The sequence below is a fragment of the Tribolium castaneum genome, chromosome 4, assembly GCF_031307605.1.
Source record: "Tribolium castaneum strain GA2 chromosome 4, icTriCast1.1, whole genome shotgun sequence".
In the NCBI taxonomy this organism is placed as follows: Eukaryota; Metazoa; Arthropoda; class Insecta; order Coleoptera; family Tenebrionidae; genus Tribolium; species Tribolium castaneum.
The window spans coordinates 1,226,320-1,249,581 of record NC_087397.1 but is presented as its reverse complement, the minus strand read 5'-3'; the positions used below and the strand labels follow the sequence as shown (position 1 = coordinate 1,249,581).

The 23,262-nt window shown below is 38.5% G+C and overlaps 1 protein-coding gene and 1 long non-coding RNA gene across 9 annotated transcripts in view; both read right to left on the bottom strand.

The window, feature by feature from the left end:
• Positions 1 to 22,585, bottom strand: part of Chi (Chip) — a 30,400-nt gene extending 7,815 nt beyond the window's left edge. For 2 of the 8 annotated variants that reach the window (XM_008192127.3, XM_015985513.2), the window contains exons 1-2: positions 22,305 to 22,585; positions 21,539 to 22,169 (exon numbers count right to left, since the gene is read on the bottom strand). In XM_008192127.3, the coding sequence (XP_008190349.1) occupies positions 21,539 to 22,169; positions 22,305 to 22,341 (668 nt within the window). In that variant the 5' untranslated portion in view covers positions 22,342 to 22,585. The remainder of the gene's footprint in view (positions 1 to 21,538; positions 22,170 to 22,304) is intronic. The other 6 variants (XM_008192124.3, XM_008192125.3, XM_008192129.3 and 3 more) reach the window with 3 other exon arrangements.
• LOC107397432 (uncharacterized) lies at positions 688 to 1,151 on the bottom strand. The gene is made up of 2 exons (XR_001574511.1): positions 997 to 1,151; positions 688 to 950 (listed from the first exon to the last, which is right to left on the bottom strand). It is a non-coding gene; the product is annotated as an uncharacterized LOC107397432 (long non-coding RNA).
• Positions 22,586 to 23,262: the final 677 nt, after the last annotated feature.

Sequence of the window (23,262 nt, the reverse complement as noted above, 5' to 3'; positions counted from 1 at the left end):
TAGTTTTTTGTAATAAATGGAAAAAGTGTGTTTTCGTCAAAAAAAATTAAATCATTTCAAAACTAAGCAGAATCGACCATTTTATTTGCATCTAAGGTCGAAGATGAGATCCCGTTCTGTGTAAGAAAGCCGGCCCTAGAACCTGTTTCATTTGCCCAAGGAATGAGCAATTGACCAATAAAAATATAAAAATCGCCTCCTACTTGTTTATCTGGTGCGCAAAAAATTGCAAGACGATTGAAGCGTTTGTCATTGGATATCGGGGAGGGAGAATGCACTCCCAACCGTAAAACCGACCAATCATAAGGCGATTAAAACTGAGCAAATAATTGGTGTTTGATTATTTCGTAAATGTCGGCCCGAGCATCTGAAATTCCGCTGTTTTCTAAGAAAATTTCAAGTTTTCTATGACACATGGGTTCAAAAATCGTGGATAAATTATTCGATTTTTTTTTGATAATGATTTATTCTCGCAATTAATTCGTGTTCAAACTCAAACATTTTTCAGCAAAAACTCAAAAATGTACCCAACTAAGTTGTTAAAAATTCTCTATAAATATACGTTATGTTAATGTTAATCTCTTTAAAACACGGTTTTACCTGGTTGAGTAATAAGAATAACTGATAATAACTGATGAGTAAAGTTTTGTACGGGAAAGAAAACGGGGGTGGAAACAGAAACATTAATAATCGGGCAACGCTTGTTTATTTATTTCATCTTTCCATCAATGTAATAAAACACGAATAAAAAATGGCCATAATCAACCGCAACGACATTAACAAATCTTGATAAAGCAAGAAAACATCCTGTGTATGTAAATAGCGCTGCTCTATTCGAAGGACTGCCTAAATTTAGCCACAAACATTAATAAAATATAAACAGTTTACCGTCAGTTTGATTTTACGTTATCGTTTAATGAAAAATCCATTGCGTGTGCCACTAAAACTAACTATAACGAGCTAATAAAATTATATAAACAGTAGTAAAATTCTTACATGAAACGCAAAATATTTACGTACACATCATCCTCCAAAATGAATGGAGCAGAAAAACGACAACGTGGTCCAAGCGAAAACAAATATTGCAAAAAGCATTAAAACGATCGATGTGCAGCACAAAGCTCGCTGTAATTCCTTGGTCCGGATCGGCGCCTCACCTGAAATAGGGGTTTCCGAACGGCGAGCAGTAGAAGGGATCGTTGTGCAGGTGCGGTACCATGGGACACATGGGGAGCGGCCCCATGCGAGGGTGGTGGGAGCCCGGGGCTCCCACCAGGCTTTGCGCTCCGTTACAAATCGTGCTGCTGTTGACGACCGGACTGTCAGTTCGCACGGGCATAATCCGCACAGGCACTCATATAACAAAACACAACCACTCACGCTAATTCACCGACATTACGTCCTCACCGTGGGCTCCACTCTAAATCGAATGTCAACCGCATCCACGTGAACTATTCCAATCCACGGAGCGAGCGCCGCGCACAACGAACGAGAAAGCGAAACGCTCGACGTTTCGTTAACCTGTTCCTCTAGGAATGCACGAAGACGACGACGACTTGTGCGGGTACCTTGCCCGGTACCGCCGCTCATTCATTTCGTGGGCCGCCTGTCTCGAAATAGCTCAATTCGCCAACCAATCTGATAAGATAACGATTCGTTGGTAGGTAATCAGGTTGGTACAAGGCAACCGATCAATTGTACACAAAACTTGCGCAATTATTTCACAACGAAATATTTCCAGAGATTCGCGAATGAATGAATGGTTGGTGCGATTCAATGCTTGCGTGTCGACATGGCTATTAAATTAATAACTGACAGAATCGCAAACCCACAAAAAAAATCATTTAAATTTTCAAAGTCGAGGCAGAAATAGGATAACGTCCATTGAAATGGGCCTTTAAAGTTTAAAAATACTGCGGGTATCTGCAATAAAATTAAAAAATCAACAAAATAGAGCCGCTTTTTTCGTAGTTCAAAATGGGATTTTTGTGTTCATATCTGCAGTCAGTACAATTCCAATTTTATCAGTACTGATTCATAAATAATAAATTTGATTCGTCACACGACAAAAGTGAAAAAAATGTGGCAACTTCGTGAGACAGTTCCATAAAACCAACTTTTATTCGCATTATGTTGTACTAGTGCGAGAACAGATTTGTTGTCAATATTATCGAGCTGTTCGACCAACACTTCGCTCAAAATGACAATGAGGTCACTTAACCAAATAAAACGACATGGAATATCTTTCTCCCGAGCTCTAAAATTTTAATCGTGGAAACAATCAATAGCGCAGTATTTACATATGCATGTAGACCTTTCTAGGAAAGCAGAATAGAGAGGATGTGCGGACAAAGTAGCTTTTTCGTTTTACTACTGCTTCAGATCGTGTTCATTTCTTCCGCTCGAAGCTATATTGCGATAAAATAATTAAAACGCTTCAAGGCACAAGCGCTAAAAGTTTTGTTTGAAACGGAGAATTCATAAACTATGTCATTCCGTAGCTTGCTAACCCCTGACAGGAAAATTTAATCGATAGGTGTTCATCACCCGAAAATGTGATAACGCACTAGGTTTTTAATACATCCGGAAAGGTTTTTGCAAATCAAAACGTAACGTTTCAATGATAATAATTATTTATTGCAGATCCTGTTTACAATCGAGTTAGCACTTCTTATATCCTTGAATAAGTCATCCAACTCTGTGTTTTAACTGTAAATCGCTCAAGTTGGTGAAGCTTCAGCATGTGCTTTGTCCGAGTCAACTGAAACCAGTATACGTTTTTTCATTTGTAATTAGCAAGCAACGTACGTGGTACACCCACTATAAATTTTTCCCAGCATAAAAATGCAAACGGGTTATTTGAAATCAGCGACTCCATGTGGGGAAATAATGGAAAAGAAAAAAATGTTTAAGGCACGAGAATCGATTGATACTGTCAAACTTTCAACATTTTAGAGGCAATTAGTAACGTTTTAGTGTACATTTACAACCGGACGATTGATTAGCTCAAACATTATCATTAATTCACCATTCATAACAATTTCTTTTGTCTGGTAAGTCGGCTAATGTGGCCGTGACCACGTGTTTTGGGCGAAACGGCGTAACAAACAAATTTCGAACTGGTTTCATCTATTTTTCAAGACAGACATTGAAACAATCAATCGTGAATAAATTATGTGGTGTTTTGATGACAATTGTCATGATCGATAACCAATAGGGTCGTGCCTATTCCCTGAAAAGTACCAACCCTCCTTGGAAATTTAAAATCGTTATCGTTAATCAACCTCCCGAGTCAACATTCCGACGGATGTTAACCAAGTGGCAATGTCAAGGTTGCGATAAATTATATCATTTTGAAAATTCAACACGGATTAGTGAACCCTAGCAAATTTCGAAAGGAATTAATCACGATCGATGTCCGCGGAAACAAACAAGTACAAGACGGAAGGTGCGTGGTTTACACCGCACGTGAACTTTGGCCGACGTACACAACGAGGACACGAAACACACACCACTTCCTTCACATGATGGCCTGATGGAACTGAATATTCTGTAACCGTCGGCATATTCCTGGCGCGATATTGATCACAGCTGGGTTTGGAACGCAGGGCACGCTAACTCTACGCCGGCCACGCTGCCCACACGTTTCGGACAGCTACGGCCAAAAACCATTTTCCAAAACTGTGACCCAGTTTGGGTTTTTTCACAAATTTCCAACTGTGTGCGCTATCATTGCTGAATTACCCCTTAATAAAGTTCCACACCGCTCGTACAAGACAATGAACTTAAGTTTTCAAGTAACTTTCCCACTTTTTAAGTTTTTGTTTTCTACTGTTTTAACCGCTGCATTCAAGTTGTTTTATTACGACTTTTACTTGATTTACGAAATGTGGAGTCATCTTAAAGTTACGCAACTGCGTTAGATAGATTTTTGTCGCAAGGACGAGGAAATCGATAAGCGACTATGGCGTAAGAGTTACCACCATTCAGGTTAAAATTGGACATCAATGCATACATTGCATAAGCTTCCAAATGATACAAATAAAGCCGCATTCAAAACAAACTAGAAAAATTCGGCTGTATCTTAATCAAACTATCAAACATTTGCCAAGTTCGCTTGTTAATAATTATTATAAACACGGAAAACTTTCCGCCAAAGACCGTAATCCGGTCCTGTGCGTACATCATCGATCTTGTCGGAATTTTCGCGAAAACTCCTATATACCTATAGAGAAATCGGGTCGAACAAAATTAAAATCCGGCTTCTGCACCCTCGCTTCTTTGGCCTTGGCTGCGTCACCGAATTTTGATAAATTTGTCAATGAAAAATTTAATTTTGTACTCTTGGACCAAGACAGACATTATCTCTGGGTCAGTTTTATTTCTTTAATTAAAAGGGAGCGAGCCGAAACCGTTAAAACGCCACAACTAGCTTTAGTTTCACTGAATTAAAAGTTTCGGTGGCTCAAAGTGGTAAACGTAACGTACAAACAAAGCTTGTTAAGGCTACAAAGGCCAAACTAATTTTCGAATATGTCACAACGAAAATATTCTTCCTTCTATACAAGTTGAAATAACGAACGGGTACGAGAAAATTCCGGGAACTTCCTACCATATTCATTAATTAGTCGTCTAAGCAGCGACTTTTGGGTTTAGTGACTCGGTTTGGTATCTAATATGCGCATAGGTTGGTGGCATTGTCCGCACCAGATTAAACCCATCGAGATATCAATCATTGCGATGGAGGTATGTGAATGCAGAAGCCACCTCCTCCCTACTAAGATAAATAGCTGTCAACCTAGAATCATCCATCAGGATTCCAATTGAATAATACGGTGCAACAACCAAACCAGATTAATAAACACGTAATGAACTTTTCGTCACCGATGTGCATAATTGACAGACGTTAATTACTGGCCGCGAAACTATTTCAGAAATTCAAATTGACCGCGAGCAGGAAAAAATAAAAACACTGCTCCTGTCGGCTTGTTAATGATATTTTATGGAATTATATACCTGGATGCTGGGCAGTGAACGCGTTGTTCCATTAATTATTTTACAGTCATCTATATTGTCAACGGCACAATAGAACGAGGGTTGGATTAAGGGCGAAAAAATTGCCCGCCAGGACAAGTACAACATAAGACACTTGTTGCTTCCATTTACTAATTGGATTATATTAAAAAGGAATCTTTACATGTTGCGATCATGACATTAATTTGAATAAGTATTGCGACGTTACGAATTTATTATTAATACGTGATGCATTTTACAACGACGATACCGTTTGAGAAAATTACATGCAAACACGAATCTCAATAAGTTGCGTTATTTGCTGGTTTTCTTCTGATAAATAAAATTTTCATTAAGCTACGTTTTCATAAAAATAACGAGACACAAAATTACTTTTCCCGTCGCAAGCAAATCGAAAACTCGAGGAAGTTCACGAATGACACTTTTTGCAGCTAATTAGAAATTAGAAATATCCCACGGACAATTAATTTTAATTTTTTTGACCAAACACACATTGATTCAAAATCGTCCAAATTATTGGATTATTTCGTAAGAAATTGATTGATTTATTTTTCAAAAAAATGCTAAAATGCTAGAACAAGAATGTTCTGAATGGCTAATTAATCAATTTGTATGATGTATGTGTCGTAAACGAGATAAACGCTTAGATTTATTAACACTCTTTCAGTGACATAAACTGCTCTAATATGCAGATAATATGCGACTTCTCCTTGTCGGGAGAGAAATTTTGGCGGGAAGACGAAACCATTTCAAGCAAGCGTTTTAAGAGAAGGCCTAACCGGAATGCGTCTTGCAAAAAGTTCTAGAATGGAATCATCACAAGAGTTATTGACACTGCGTTTCCTGTTCGGTAATTAACAATTTCCTGATGAAGATATCAGGTCGAAACTCGCCACTTGATATTTCCCCCGAAAGAAACAGTTCGAAGTAATTCATTTTGAGCAATATAATCATAACAATCCACAAATTTTACAAAAATATTATTTCGTGTACGTGAACGCTACGGATTGTGAAAACGTGTCGCAGTGTTAGAAAGAGAAAGATGGGTAGGTAGGCAGGAGGCAGCAGCAGTCAGCAGCAGGCAGGAGAGACCTCCCAAACCAGTTTTCCTGCTATCCAACGCCGCGCTCTCCGAGAAAGAGCCCACGATTTTGAGCGGCAACTCCGCCGCCGCGCGTCTTTTATTTTATGCTTTTCTCCATTGTACACTCGACGATAAAAGTTGGACATTTACGCTGTACCTACACAACGTATACTCTCCTCTCTGCTGGTCTATTTTTGGCGGATGGCCGTTTTTAACAAGGTTATAAATAATCAATAAACAGTTACGACGTTTCTTTCGTTAACGTACTTTTAACGCCAATCGATGCAACCAAGACCAAATGGAACTGACTAACGATAATTTCATTTGGTTCAATGAACCAAATTACAGGGAAAATTTTCATGCTAATGCCCCGAGTTGGACAAACACGAGCTTCACTCGATTTTCTTATTTGACTTTTTCATTTGCTTTAACTCCAAATTTCGGAAAAAACTATTCAATTTTTTTAAATCGGAAACAAATCGATCCACGATTTTTCATACAAAACAGCGATATACCAGGTTTCCCATTTCTGGGACCAGTGAACCGGTTTAAGGGCCGGTTCGCCTTAGATGCGAAAAAATAAAATGGGCGATTGTCCTTAATTTTGGAAATTAGAACATTAATAAGATAATAAAACCACGAATAACTGAAAAATTGGGGAAGTTATGATTTTTCGAAATTCTGTGGAAGAAAAATGCTCCAATATTGTGATGTTGATCGGCCAAATCGCGTGGTAAAGTTGCCAACAAAGATGTTCAGTGTCGATGGTGCAATTTTCGCTGTCATAAATATCTCTTCGGCACATTTTTGGCATCTCGCCGTGGACAAAAACCTAGCAAGTCGTGTACGAATTGTCCTTAAATCAGGATCGATCAATCGCAAAGTGCCCGAAAGGCGAATAAATAACGTCTGTGCATAGTAATAAATTCCATTGCGAGTACAACCGTGTGCTTAGGTCGTTTCTTCTCGTAAAATAATCGCGATGTCGCGCATTCTCGACAATACCGCGGGGAAAAACTCGTCCACATCTTGGTAGAAAAAACCTCAAATTGACTAATTAGTCGGCATTTCTCCTCGGCACACGCATCGACGTGCCACAATCAAATCGAGTGACGTTACACCATACATGTCTCATCGAATGCAACTTGAATAATTCAGTTGCATTTGGTAAAAAAGATCGCACGACTATTGTGTCAAGTGTGAAACTGACATTACACGCACGCACACACGTGTCCCATTCACTTTTCAAGCGTCTCATCGTGTACGTCTCATTAGACGGACGATTAAGGCGTCAACTGTCTTAATTGTTATCAGCTGTTTGGCACGTCACGTTGCATATTAAATACCGTCTTGGTGAGCGAGCCTAATTATCTAATTAGGCCTTATACAGAACGCCCGTTGATTCGGATTAATTCCTCAGTTTGCACTTTCCAATGATGGGCCCGAGCCTAAGCTACGGTGCTTAAATCACGCCACTGTTCTTATTTAACTTAATAAAAACCAAAAATAGCAAATAATGGCTTAAAGCAACGTCACCGTCCAATAATTCCATGTTTAGGATAATACGCAAAGTCCCTATCCCCCATCAAACTCGATACAATATCATCAATGTTAACAAAGTTTAGATCGTGTTTCATGTTCACTGTTCAGCAACATGTATACCCAACAGATTTTCACATAACAGCAAACAGAACTTGGGATTTTCTTGTATAAGTCTGTTTGTTAAAGCAGAATTTGTCCGATATTGCAGGGGCGGGGCTTAACTGCGCCCAGACGTAGTTTCGCTGACCGCGCAAATCACATGATGTCCTGTCCTCAAATAGCGTGTTATATTCCGGGCGGGGTATTTAAATACTGAGTTATGATTGGTTGAACAACTCAATTACGACATTTCATCAGCGAAAAAACGAAAATAGGCCGTCCCGTCCCTCATTTAGCAACCCCTATTAACGCGTTACCCTTTTACTTGTTGCTGAGTTGATTAGCGAATGTGTAATTAATCGCTCGATGGGGCTCAGGTATAATCAGTCCCTTTGAAAAAGTGGGAAAAAACCAACTGTTTTATACCGAATTCGGGTCCGATTGAATACAATTTCGTAACGAAATAGACGGATGTAGTATAACTGAGTTTACCTTCCAAAACCACGAATAAATAAGCAAAGAGGAGGCAATTAGCCCGAAGTTATATAAATGGGAACATTTACATGACGGGCAAATGTAGGTACATGTTTGAAAAAAATGACAGCCTTTGATTTAAAACGGGAGAGAACGGACGAAATATTTTTAACGTTCAGATAACGAGTTTGTCAGAAATGAATGTTTTGTGAATCGTCGAAAAAATTAAGCACAGTGCGTTCATTATACAAATTTATTAATCAATTCACGTATGAAAATAAAGAAGCAGAATCGTAAATCAAAATTAATTAAATGGTTGATTTTACGATCAACAAATTATGATTACTACTAGAGTTATCCCGTTTGGTTTTATGCATTATAAATTAATCAGTCTTTCTTGATGCAAAGGGAAAAATGCTGAAACTACTCTGGACGTTGGTTTAATTCAATAGTTTATACCGTACATACTGCAAATAGCAGTTCAAAGATAACTGTAATTAAACTATAAATACAGTTATCTGTTTCACAAGGCACGCCGAAACTTGTATCATTTTGTACTACACACGTTTCTAGCATTTTCCTAATTACAATTTTACAAAAATAAAACATTTAAACCAAATAATTTAATAAGCAGATATTTAATTGACACCCTTTACATTTATAAGGAGCAAGATCATTTAATCTGCGTCCTCGGATACTTTATTATTATAATGACTGTTATATAATCCTAATAACTTGGCATTAAAATCAAGCAACTATTATTGGGAGCATTGTTATGTGACGTATTAATGCGTATTCGCTTTTATGTTTCACATAAAGTTGGAATAATAATAGACTTATGTAGGTATGTGTTTATGTTATTAAGTCTAATATGTGAGCATGGGAATCCTGAAGGAATAACGCCTTAAGGACGAACCGAAGCAAACAGATAGATGATTCGAAATACTTCATTAAAAACGAACAAATGCGATTGTTAAATGTAAAATAATTATTTAAATAAAGTAAATGTTTACATTTTTAGTGCCTTAAAACCTTCGAAGGTTTATCAATATTTCAAATGTGAAATAATGAGGCCAAGGCTTGATAAAAACCAGTTCCAATTTAGTTTTAATAAAAATGAAAAAAATTGCGAGTAAAGTCAAAAAATTTCCCATCCAAGCGGTTTTTCCAAAGGTTTTCCACACACTCCTGTTTCATTCTTACACACATAAACGTCAAAGTACTTTATTGTCGGTACTTTACAGTCATTTGGGTCAAAGCGGTGAACATACAACTGCCAGTTTTTAATGTGTGCGAAAATTAATTAAATGCATATTCTCTTATTATTATGCAAGGCACAACAATTAAACGCAAAAATAAACAAAGTAAATGCATGTACAGATGTCTCTAGAATAAAGTATCTGAGATTGAGTTGTTACGACAGTTTGCCTGGCGTATGTACAGTTACCCAAAATGAAAACGCGTAACCTAGTTTTGAGAAAATTTGACATTTCGGTTATCATCCTTTGAAATGATTGACATTTTTTCGGTTTTCCGTTTAAAAAAAAAGGTTAGATAAAATTTTTTTCATTGATTTCTTTGCAAATTTTATTAAGTAATAATAATATATATTATCTGTTAATAATAATAAAAGCCTTTATTAGAGAAAAAATGTGAGGAGGCAGTCTCCTGAGACCTGTTTTGAAAACACCACCAATTTAGACGTTTTTTGGTCAAATCTTGTAAATAAAAGTACCTAATTCAAAAATGCACGGTAAGCGTCATTTTCATTTTGGGTGACTGTACCTACCCACGACTAATGGTTACAAACACACGTAACTGATCTTAAATGATTATTGAAAATTTTTGACTTATCTTCAAAGAACATTAATAAAGTGCAACGACTTTGGAATCTATTTTAATGCAAAATCCACATACTCGTATTTTAATTTCCTGGTTTAAAGCTTGTTACGTATTTATTGTTATTTACTCTGCTTATCAAAACATTTGTATTTCTGAGGAGATAATTATTTCCCTTGTAAACAAAATTTTTCTCGCTCGAAAACACCCCCTCATTAAAAGAATTACGAATTTCGGTATGTTTGTCACAAATTACTGCCTCCAAGCAGTGTTACATCACCGGAGCCAACGCCGAAACCTGCTTGAGCCCCATCGGCCGACCATTTTGATTTCGTGAAAATGTCCCAGGCGTTCATTAACAATAAAAACGGTTAGAATCCGGCCGATAACCCGACTTGTAGAAGAATAATGATCCATCTATCCGACTCTACTACTATCGCTCGGTGAAGTTCTAGGGCACCAAACGAGTTGAGCGGTGCGCGCTGGCCAGAACGGTCGATCACACCGTTTTTTACATGCATTACTTGCCAACAGCTCGGCCGTGTTCAACACCGTCGTCGACTCCTCACGGAGAAGACGACGCAGGAAAAACCTCCTTTCCGACTCTACTCCTGCATGAGCTTATGAATATAGAAGAGGACGCGCCAGCTAATTTATTCCCTTTTCGAGACCTTCCGCGAGGTCGTCCTTTGCAAAAACGTAACGCACCATGCGATCCAATTATTGCCGAACGTAGGCAAATTCAATAAAACACCACTCCCGGTTTTTACGTTACATAATTTAATTGAAGTACAAGGTTACTTATCAGCGGCATCGGCCGAAAAACTGGGCTCAGGACAAAAATTCAAAAGCAATGACAGTAATTAAGATTGTTCCTTTAATTACTGTAACTGTCCACTTGCAGGAGTAAAGTCGCAACAAATTACCAACATTTTAAATTAAATCCGAAATTTCAATGTAAATGGAAAATGTCACAAATTAAGGTCAGAGGTGACTTGAGATTAAATATTTCTTCATTGGAACTTTGATGGTTTATTAACAGTAGAAAGCTTGTGCTTTAGAATGAGTTGATAGAACGACTTGTTCCGTTATGTTAACCACTGATTGAAGCAATGTTAAAAGTAACTCGAAAAAGGCCGTAAAACAAAATTGGTCAGCCGCGGTATTTTTTTGGAAAAAAAATAATAACAATTAATTTTTGTTCATAATGCCATAAGAGGCAAAGCAGGATAGTAGGACACTATTGAACTACAGTGGAGTCGGGTTATAACGAACTCCGAAAGTGTTCGCTATAATTGGTAAATTAAAAAAAGTGTTTTTCTAGCAGTTATTTTTACATATGAAATGAATCCTGGACAATGTTAAGACCATGTGTAAAATGTGGGCGCAGTATTGAACCGTGATAGAATTTTGCAAAACCCCGCATTGAAAGTGTAACAAAGCACAAAAAATTTCCGGAATTTTCCTCTCTAAACCGATTTCCCCGAGGGTAAACGTCAAAATCGACATCGAAAAAAAATCCCCTTGATCGCTCGAACCTCACGAAATGAAAATTTTGTATTCTTATAAAAATAGGCCATCGTAAAATATCGACGTGGAGGAAATTCAGTGTACAGGCGAAAACAAAATACATTAATTTATTCAAGCATGAACTGAAGCAGGAATTATTACAGAAATGAAAATTCGCACGATATTCGAGTCCTCGGAACGCCTCGTACACCCTCAATACTGGCGTTCCCATGTAGAACCGCCAACCAAACAGCTTTAAAGGGGAACTGCCATTGCGGCAAAATCAATTCGGGCCACGAAACGCGTGGAAAAAGGGGCTCTAGTCGTCGGCGTCGTCGACGTCGTTGTGTTTCCACGCTGCGTGCACGACGATAATATCATCTTTCATGCGGACCAAACACGTGGACCGATCTCGAATTTTTATAACGCAACGATTCGGTGGGAAAAATTAACGAAAATTTACTTTTTTTCATTGTGAAATCGTTAGGTAATCGTCTCCAAAGTGACTAAAATAGTCCACACAGTGTGCACGTGCGTAATGTTGGTTGCTTAATATTTTAATGTATTGTTAATAATTTCACTACCTTGATGTATTTTTTGATAAACAAAAATCTATTAAAAATGGCAACAAACATCAAATAAAACCATGCATACAATTTTTCACTATGAATTTCCATTTATAACCGAATGATTTAGAACAAAAATGTACAACAGTTCATAAATGCATGAAACACAAAATTTTTATTAGGCCGTTTGGAGTAGCACAATGAAATTATTGAATTTATTTTGTCAATAAACGGCTGTAAAACAACCGAACTGGACAAATTGAGCTACCATATAGTTGATTTTTATATTTCCAATGTGTGGGTTTATACGTATTTTTATAATTCAAATTTTTCGAGAAATGGGTGGATTTACTTAAATAAAACTTGTAACTTTTCATTTGAAAAAAATTGAGTTATGGATGCTTAAAGTTCTGAATACGTAACTTTAAACATTTGGGGTTTGTTATTTTTTTTAGAAATTTGAAAACACCAAAGAAAAGATCTAGATAAAAAAAATTATCCAATTTTTAAAAACGGTAAAGTTTAGACGAAACAGAATGGTCTCCCATTAATTAAACTAGTTTTGGTTTTTGCTATCAAGCCGTATTGAGCCGCCGAAGTAAACAATCAGAAATTACAGTTTGCAGATAAATAATACGTTCTTCAATTCATTGTTGCAAAAAAAAAAAACCAATTGAAATTATCAAGCCGAATCAGAGATGCTTATCACAAAATACGAGAAACCTGTGTGTATCAGAAGCCCTAAATTACGTGTCTAAAAATAGAAAAGTGATAATGTGATGTTACTGTGTTAGTATAAATCAGATATAATGGTCTTCAGTGTTGTAGATCTGAGAGTACAGGGCATTAAATGATAACTAGAACCGCATTCTTCGAATGCTATATCGAGCAGAAGAAAAAGAAAATTTATAACGACAGGAGAAAAATAATTCGTAACCTATCCGAGTCAACGCCAGTCAAAAATATCTCAGTTGTGTTTTAAAAAAATATAAATAATCAACCTGAAACGCTTGCCAATTTCCTTACAACCAACGGTTTAAAATAGACGTGGACGTTTATACTTCATGTTCTTTTTTACTTCAAATACGAAATAATCAAAAGTTGCAAATATTTCGAGATAATAGAGGCAAAGTAGTGGCATATTAAGTGCATCCCCGGGCCTTTTAACACTATCCCCGTCCCGAAACTTAAAAATCACTCATGTTATCACCGTTCTTCCTCGGGGATTAATGATTATCGTGTTATAACATGTGTAACTTGTAACAATCTCACTATTATTACATGACACACCACAAATAATGACTATTTATTACGGCTCAGAGCGGAAATACACATCGGGGAATACATAACATTAACCTTTGATATCAATTCGTGAGCATCAAGTAGGGCTACAGTGTGCATACGCTAAGATTACAAGATCAAGTTATTTTAATAAAATTCCCCAAGCAAGTAAAAATGGCCCGATAAAATTCTGATAGCTCTATATCGAAATACCAAATTAAAATTCACCGATCACTTGTACGTTTTTATCTCCAAATCAGAACAGAGATAAACTCCATCCACAACCATCTGTCGCAATTCACCATAAAAATTAGGGCAGACGAAAAAGCGCCGTTATTGGAAATACTCTAGAGAAAATATTTACTCATGATAAGGACCTGTAGTGAAAAATCGTCAGCCGAAATCATTCGATTCACGTCAGTCTCGCCCATGACTAATTCAGTACCCTTACCCCCCCATTCATTAACCCCAAAGGAACTCGGAACACGCGCCTACCCCCATTGTTCCCTGCTAATACAGTTATGGGATGTAATTCAATAATACGTCACCACTTCATACGATCGTCAAGAAGATAGGACGGATGCTAGGTGTGAGGATGAACGAAAAATCGCCGTATTTCTTGCTTAATGATCCTTATAGTGACTAATGACTCGGCTCCAAACCGTGTTGAGAATCACAAAGCAGGGGCCAGATTCGACATTAAAACCCAGAATTTCACAGAAAATCTGTACCAAAAATTATTTTCTTAATCTGTCCTCACAATAATAGTTTCGGGGCTGAATACGTGCCAACTGCTTTTCACGTAACTAAATGCAAATCATTTTATTATTGCCGAGTAAGACATTTTACGCTATATTTTATTCCCCAACGTAAACTCCGTACAAACAAGAGTAAAGATGTCCCCAATTTACGTGCCACAATGTTGATAAGTACAAAATCATAAATTAAAATAAATTTACCTCATTATTACAGTTTTTAAATTGCCCTGATGTACATAATGTCTTCAGTAATTTTTTTTTGGTGATCGCTTCACTCTTTCAGAAAATGTACATGAACGAAAATTTCGGATTATTTTTTAGGAGCTAATTAATAACAATAAGTTGGTAGTTTCTCTGCAAAAACTAAATATTCCCACATTCGATTTTGCACTGAAATGTACGCATAAACGCGCCGAGTTCCGCATACCAGCTCGGAGTGGCGTTAAAAAACGCTCAGAATTTTTTAAAAGCGCCAAATTACCTCAAGTCAATACAAAATTCCAGACCATTTCGAAAAGATTATCGTTCTTGGTCATTTCTGTTCGATTTTGCATAATTTATGAGCTTTTAACATGGCTGGCTTGATTTTCAGTTCAGCAATCGCCATTTTGGTTCTCGGTACATTAACCGTTTCAAGGTATCGCAGTCGGTAATAATTATAGACCACCTATGGGTTGTCTTGGTGCATTTAAACCCAACATACGCTTAGAGTATGGAGTAGAAACGTTTCAATAATATCCGATAGAGGTTGAACGCGCAAAATCATTATTACACACGCGGTTACCTTGAAACTGTTGTACCAGTGATAAGAAATAGTCTTACTTTTTTTGTACGCCAACAATGGGAAAAAATGCGATAATGGCAAACGAAAAAAAGACGTGGAAATGGGTTTTACGTTGGCAAACCTGACCTTTATGAATTTTAAGAAAGTTGGAAAGGTTTCCGCGTTAATAATTTACGAATCCACAACTATAGCAGGTGTAAGAAAGTTTGAGGAGAGTGAGTATAGTCTGTGAGACAGGTAGTTTATATAAAGTTTGTCTGACTTCTACGCCGTGGGTCGTGACCTCCTGATATAACTCGGTTCGGACTAGATTTCTCATATCGCAAGAATTTCGACAACACGAAAACACTCCCCCACTGAAAGATATGAAAACAACCTCGCTCTACCCTAAACGAGATCCTAATATATCGCTCCGCTGAAAGAAGTACACGACACGTGATTGCCTATTACTTCACCGGGGGATTTATTTTAGCGCTATAGTTTCTTGTCTCACATTTTACAAAGTTCATTTACCATATAGAACCGGTTTCTTATACACAATCAGAAACTGAATATTAACAATCGGCTTGAGAAGCTCCTGCGATCGGGGAAATTGTGTCAAAGGCGATAAAATTGCGACATAGCCCTCGGCGAAAGGGCGGATCGGAAGCAACTATTCGGTTTAGTAGTGCCAAAGTTCCGAAAAGTGGCTGTAATAGAGGAAGTAAGTTCGAACGGAAAGTCTTGAGTCTAGTGAGGGGACTCGACAAAGTTCTGTGCGCGGCTGATACCACATTACAACTTCATTTCATGACGAAAACGCCAGTAATCGGATCCGTAAACAAAATTACGTCCAATAGTTGCATAACGAAAAAATAACAATACTTATTGTGGGCGATAAGTGTAATCATCGTTGTCAACTTTTTACAACAGCGCCAATGACGTTCTCAAATGCAACAACAGAAATATTTGTTGTGTTTGCTCATTATAACAGGAATCAAAAACAAAATTCGCAACGTTAACTCCCAACTAGACGCTAATTAAATTAAAGTTAGAAAATACGTGTTGCGCATTTCTTACACAAATTCTCTATTTAGGTAATATCCTAATATCTTTCATCGGGAGACGTAAAATATACAATTCAAATTAGATGAGCAATCACAATATTATTACGCCCTTAACAAAGCCACATTTTACTTAGTCGGTTTCCGGTCCAATCTTGAGACAACGAAGGGTTAATTGCATTGAATGTCACCACCTCATACACAAGCCCGATTGAATTTGAATGGACTGTGGTTACCCAACATGTTGCACAAGCTTCGTGTGCAATAGGAAGAAATTAATTTAGAAATAGGGACAAAATACAACAAAATCAATTCACTTCCACACATTTGTGTCTTTCTTCTCCTTCTCTGTGCCTCTCGCATTTCCCATACTACATGCGAATTTGTCGGCATCCACTTGTTACCTTTTAATTGTTAAAATTTCACATCACTCAAAACTAATTAAGCCGCCTGTTTATTTAGAGAACTGGAGAAAAGGTCATCAGTCAAAAGAACGATCGATGGGCAAAAAGACGGATTGAATTTTTACAATGTGTTGATGTCACTGCTAGAGACCGTATCGTGTCTGTCTGATCACCGATGTGATTTACACACAACCTTGATGATGGTTGTCGTATTTCGAGGTCAATTCTGCCCACATCTAAGATTAGCAATGATTTGGCGTCTCTCGAACGCTGAACTTTTGCTACCTTTGATTGCGTTTAATTGTGTAAATGCACATTTCCTAAAGCAACAAATTGTTCGATAAATATGGACCTCGATGGATGCCAATTATCTGACAAAGCAAAAGTTCGCGACTTTTATCTCTAATCATCAGCTGTACCTATCCTACATGGTAAAATAAGGAATCGTTCGTCGCACAAACAGGGAGCGCATGAGCCCGTTTTGTGCTGCACTAGGAGGTTACCATAGTAACTGGTCGTAATTATTAGAAAAACCGTGGGTTTGCTGTGGTGGTAGCTGCCGAGATCCCCGCCAGGTCCCTGTATCTGCGATTGTGGTGGATATGGATCAACATGCCGCCCCCGCATTTAAACCTTGGCGGCTCTCACAAACCCAAAGGCCCTTGATCCAAAACAGTCAAAAATTTCTATTGCCCCGAACCATTAAACAAAAACGTACTCGTATTTTAAGAACTAATTCTTGCAATAAAATATTTTTTTTTAATATTACTACATGCATAGTCACCTCGTTGCTCTACTGCCGACGTGATATACGAATAAAAAAAAAATAGACGAGGCTCAAGATAAATGTGAGAAATATTATTATGCGTATCACATTTCGAATTTATGGCGATTTAAGATTTATTGAGCGAATGTAGGGTACAATATTGATTAGAACGCTCTACGACAATCATATTTTATTGTATTATTACATCATTGGCGATCGCAATTTTTCAGCACCCACCCCAAGAACACCATCACTTGCTTAACCCATATAAAGACGTGACGTGTTCACTCATACATTTACAAAAGACAAACAAATCCGCTATCGCAACGCAAACAAAAGACGTTATTTTAGGTCGTGGTTTCATTTCCGTGTAAAGTTTAGGTCCCACGATGGTGGTGTTCCACCTTGAATTTAGTGAAGAAGTGACCCACCAAATACTTACACGACGAACTTTCCTAAACAGGAAATAATCGCAGCGGAAACTTTTTGAAATTTCACGGACACAAAAAAGCAATTCAACTTTGCGTAGTGAGAGGGTGTTTTTTAGTTGGTTCTAAACCAATTTATTTTTTTCCAACCGCTAAATAATCTCGATGTTAATTGTAATAATAATAATAATCCGAGATGGTATAATTTTTAAGCGAAGTTTCCAAGTCATAAAGTATTCCAGGATCGTACGTATAAAAGTGTGCTTCTTTGTGCAAAGTTAAGTCGAGCAAAAGTTTTAAGTACGAGCAAAAAAATAAGAAAATCAATCGGTACTCAGGGGCAAGTATCTTGATCGGATAAGGAAATCGAACAAGGACGTAAAAATAAAGCATAGGTTTTTTTCTTTTTTAAAAGTTAGGTCATTTATGATTTTCTTAAGGCCGATGTTTCCTGTTCACGATCAAGTGAATTCAGGGAGGTTCGAATAACCTTGAAATTAGTCTACCGGAACGACTAGGTTTTTCCTGACATATGATGCATTCGTGTAATGCCTTTGAGAACTCGGGAATTATAATGATACGTACAAAAAATCGGCGACAACTCAATAAAAATTGCGGAATCCATAAGCATGTCGCATATTTGACACTTTTTACAAAATCGGGCGTCTCTCACAAAATCTATCGCATTTTTTAAATATTCTATGTATGTAGCGTAATATAGTCTTTTTATTATGGATTATACTTATTCCGAAAATCACAATAAACAAGAATATCCGCACGTTGGTTTTCAAAAGACGAAATAATTGTAGTAAATAATGCCAGGCAGTTCTAGATTTATAAAACGTCATAAGGATTCCCCTTTTTTGCCATATTCCAGGAAGAAATCCCTTGACAACCTCCTGCTCGGAAGCACAAAAACCGAACGATGATCCATTCACGCAAGCCAAACAAATTCTCCAATTAAAAATAAACTATTTTTGTTCAATATAAAATTGTAAGATAAATCCTCAACTCCGCCTCTTTATCCATGATCGACAGGTGCCGTAATTTAGCAATTTCCTTTCTCTCGACGACATTCCCCAGTTACAAAAAAACCTGTCATACAATCAATGGTATCTCTGTAATTGAAAAATCAGCGTTGGGTCCCAAACCCAGAAGAATCTCTTTTCCACCCCTTCCCCATGCTAATTACAGCCTGGATTTCGACGTTTAGCACCGTCATACGTGTACAAGCAACAAAACCATCATCAGCGAAATAATTTTAAAGAAGAGATGCCCGGCGACGTGTCCCTGCTCTCTGGTTTTGTGGAAGGCAACGTCGTCGACCACGTGGCCGCGTGCACCTGTACGCCGGCCGGCGCGAGAGTAGGTGAGAGAGCAGCGGTGTTGCTCGGCTGTGTAGCTCTGCTTTGGCGCCCCGCCGAGCTATAACCATCCCCTTGCGGTCTACACTTTCGTCGAAGCGTCGAGAACCCCTATTCCGCGACCCGCTAACCAACGACGCTCATCGAAACGACAAACAAACGATGGAGAAAAAAGAAACAAACAAACGGGGGCCACCGACTGAGAGAAAAGCGAAAAAAGACCATTCGGCGAGGCTTAATTAAAATTTCACACCACGAAGAGGGTTATTGGGAAATTGGGCAAGTTTATTTAGACAAATATTTCGCCTGCTCATGACACTGGGTCAGAGTTTTTTTCCTAAAAGTACTACTTTTCTGTACTACAATTTTATTGTTGGATCGATCGTCATGGAAATCGTCTCAAAAATGACCAAAACGTTTCAGAAAAAACGTGATGCACACATCAGAACGAAAGTTACTGAAGAACTACTACTAAGAACTGAAGACTAAATAAATATTGATTCATTTGACTATTTATTGTATTTGTGTGTCAGAATGATTTTCATCTAGTCGTCTGTGAATTTCTTATGTAAAATCCGAAAATTCCGCTTTTAGAACCAATGACAGGCATTTAGACATCGAATATTACAATTTTCTATGTATTAAGTTTCTAATTCGGAAAATGCTCCAATAACACAAATGTTTTCTGCACCATGTAACAATTTACTTGCATTTTATCGAAATTAACTGAATTTCTCAACTGACAGATTTGACATTTATTGACAGAGGATTCAATTGAGCAGAGCGGCACAAATTTTTTTACATGTAAACCAATTTCAAAGTTAACTAGATACGAATTTAAATACAAATTGTATACAGAAATCACAGGTGGCTGTGACATTTTCAAAGAACTTATTTTTTAATTTAAAATACAACCTTACCTTAATCTTATTGCAATTAAATTTTTTTTATCTCAATTTTCTTTAATAACATAATTTTTGAAAAATTCTTAAAATGTCAAGTTTTTTTCTTGTCGAAAATAATAAAGACGACAGTGGGTTGCATTTCGACCAAAATAATTTTCTCGAAAAATAATAATGTCTTTCAATAATGAATTTGCACCTTCGTGATTACTTGATTAGTTACCTAAACAGATTACAGATTTTTTTGTTAATGACGACTTATCGATATTCTTACACAATTATTGATGTGTCGTTAAATATTATTTAGTTCTTGTCGTAAACACACACCTAATAAATTTATTAAACATAGTTAATCGTTGGTGAAAACCAAAAATGAAACAGTAAGTTTTCGGTCTCGAACTCATTAATAATAAACATTAAAAATCTTTGATTCAGCACAACACATGCACTTATGTATCTATTGAAGGGAGAGGGGTTGCAGCATTCGTGTTATGTGATCATTAATTCAAATATTACAATAGCCCCGTTTGAAACCCCATTATTACGCTTAATAGTTAATTATCGTTTGCAATTTTAACATTTCTATGTGATCCGTTTTTTACGTTGTACCGAACAATAAAATTCGGACACCCAGGTCCAACGTAATATTATCGCAACCTCACTCAAGGCAAACGTATAAGTAATGTAAATTTGCAACTAGGTCAGGTTCTAAATACAACTGTCATTGACCTCTCCTAAATAAAATCAACATAATTTTATCACTGGTTAATAAAAATAGAAAAAAAATAAAGAAGAAAACACGAGATCAATAGAGTCGGCCATTGAACGTAATCCGTATTTAAGAAATCAATATTTCGCATACATTTAGCAGTTCCGGAGGATTATACTAATAGGTATAAGGATATTTAAATTAATTTGGTGCGCGGGTTATACTTGTGGGATCGTGACGCGTCGACGAGAGTATAGACATATTGAGCCAGCAGCGCTCTCTCTGTACCTCGCTGAGCTGCCCACACCAAGCAACCCCCAGCTAGGGTGGAGAGAGTCGTACAGGCGCCGGCAAAAATATTTACATATCGCACTAATGTCAATCCCTCGTCTCTTTCGTTAATTAATTAAAAATATCGGAGATATGTGGTAGACACGCCACCTCTAGGTCTTCAAAACAGTTAAAAAAAATACCGTTATTAACATAAAGTATCAAATTTTATCCCAAACCCGGAACCCACGTCGACGAATATAATTCTAAGGTTACATAACGAGAAGAAAATTATTACATTTACATGCATTTTAAGCTTACAAATTAATTCCTAATCTAATCTCATGAATGAAATTTTCGGCCTAATTTAACGGAGTCGGGTATGAAAATTACGAGCAGAACGAGTGTCCACCTAATATATTTTTTAAGACTGAAGGGTTTGCATAATTAGGGAATGCAGAACTCGAAGCCGAAACCAATTAAATTGATAAATTGGAATTTAATCCCATTATGTTCGAATGTTTACGGTAAACAACAATGGGATTTGCAGCAAATTCCATAAGTCTATATGGAAGTAATATTAATAACAATAATAATGATAGCAGAAGCAGTTGGCGTTTGTCCGAAAAATATTTAAAATTGCTATCGACTTTAGACGTAAAATAAAACTTGGGTTACTCACCCTTGGTCTACTGGAATGGGTCCGGGTATTTGCCTGGCCATGATGCCGTGTCCGGGTTCCATGGGCCCGGACATGGGATGTCCCGGCCCGGGCCCGAAGGGCGATCCTGGGGGAATCCCGAACCCGGGTGCGAAGGGTTGTCCAGGCGAGGCAAAGTGCGGGTTGCCGCCAGGTCCTGGCCCCCCTACGAACGGAGGTCCGGAGGATCCGGGCCGGCCGAAGGGCGGTCCTCCGGCGGACGGCGAGCCGAAGGGTCCGGGCCCCGGCCCGTTGTAGGGGGGTCCCGCGCTGTTCGGGGGCGGCGGAAACGCATTGCCGACGCTTTGGGGGGGCCCGGGCCCCGGCGTCGACGATCCTGACGGCGCCGGAGAGGCGGTGTACTGCGGCGTCGAGGAGCCCGGCGGGGGGCCCCCTTGGTAGGGCGGCGCGCCGGCCGGCGACCCGGCCCCCGCCGGCGGGCCCTGGAAAGGCGACGGCCCTTGGAAGCCCGCCGGCGGCCCGGAGAACGAGTTTGCCGCGTTGGTAGCGAAGTTCTGCGGTTCCGAGCCGGGCGGCGGTCCCTTCCAGGTCGTGGCGGGGTCCTCCAGGGTGACTGGCAGCGTGATGGGGGGCGCTACGCGGCGGCTAAGGCCTGAAACAGGGCACCTACTGCAAACTCGGGTTACACCCCCTTCGACGCATAGGTTATGTGTGCGAGCGGTATTTCTAACCTATATTGGGCAAACTAGGAACGCGGTGGGCTATTAATAAATTAAAAGAAATTTACATCTTGCTTTCCGTTGGCCGGCGCGACCTTGTCTCATGCTGCCAGCGTCACACGGTGGGAATTTTTGAAATTTTTCGCGATTTTCGGGATACCCGACTCATAACTACAACCACTGGACTTTTCTCTAACAAACAAATTGATGCGAACCAAACACTCTTAAACTATCCACAGGTATCAACAAACGATCACTGCACAACATCTTCGACGAATTCACTCAATTTTTATCTACTTTCATTTAAAACACGTTAATTTTAGAATCACCGAATCTAAATACAACTTCTCAAGAAACACATCAAGTAAACACTGTTCAAGTCAAACCATAGCGCATGTTTGGCTGCCGCCATTGTTGATATGCTATTATGCAGTTACCTGTCTTGCCGGCCGGCATTTGAAAGTCGCCGCTAAACGCAAATTTACAAACAAATACCCACAAAAAACGCAATCCCAACAAACAAAAACGTTAATTCCGTCGGCCGATTACAATCGGCTATGGTCCAAGTAAAAAATTCGGAAAAAATTTGACAGTTATGACAGCGATTAAGGTCATAATTTTTTAGGTTAGGAAGCTTTCTTTTAGTGTCCCGGTGTAAAAAGTGCATTTGTGATGCAAAATGTGTGTTTTGGCGATTGTTTGGTGATGTTTACGGTGAGATAACGGGTCCGGGAGGCAAGAGACGCAAACGAACGCAAGCAACAAACGCCCACCTTTGCTGGCTTTGCCGCTGGCCTTTTCTGGTCGGGGAGCAATGGCAACAGGGTCAACTAAATTTCTTCTTAGGCCTTGTGCAAAAATGATCCAAGCCACCAAGTGCTGCCATTTTTACAGCGTGACACGGTTGACGCGAGCTGCGGCCGAGGCGTGCACTGCCGACAGCGCTGCGTTTGACCGACAACACATTCCACCGGTTTCAAATTCAAAAACACTCAACAGCAGCACAAACCACTCGCCACAAACTCG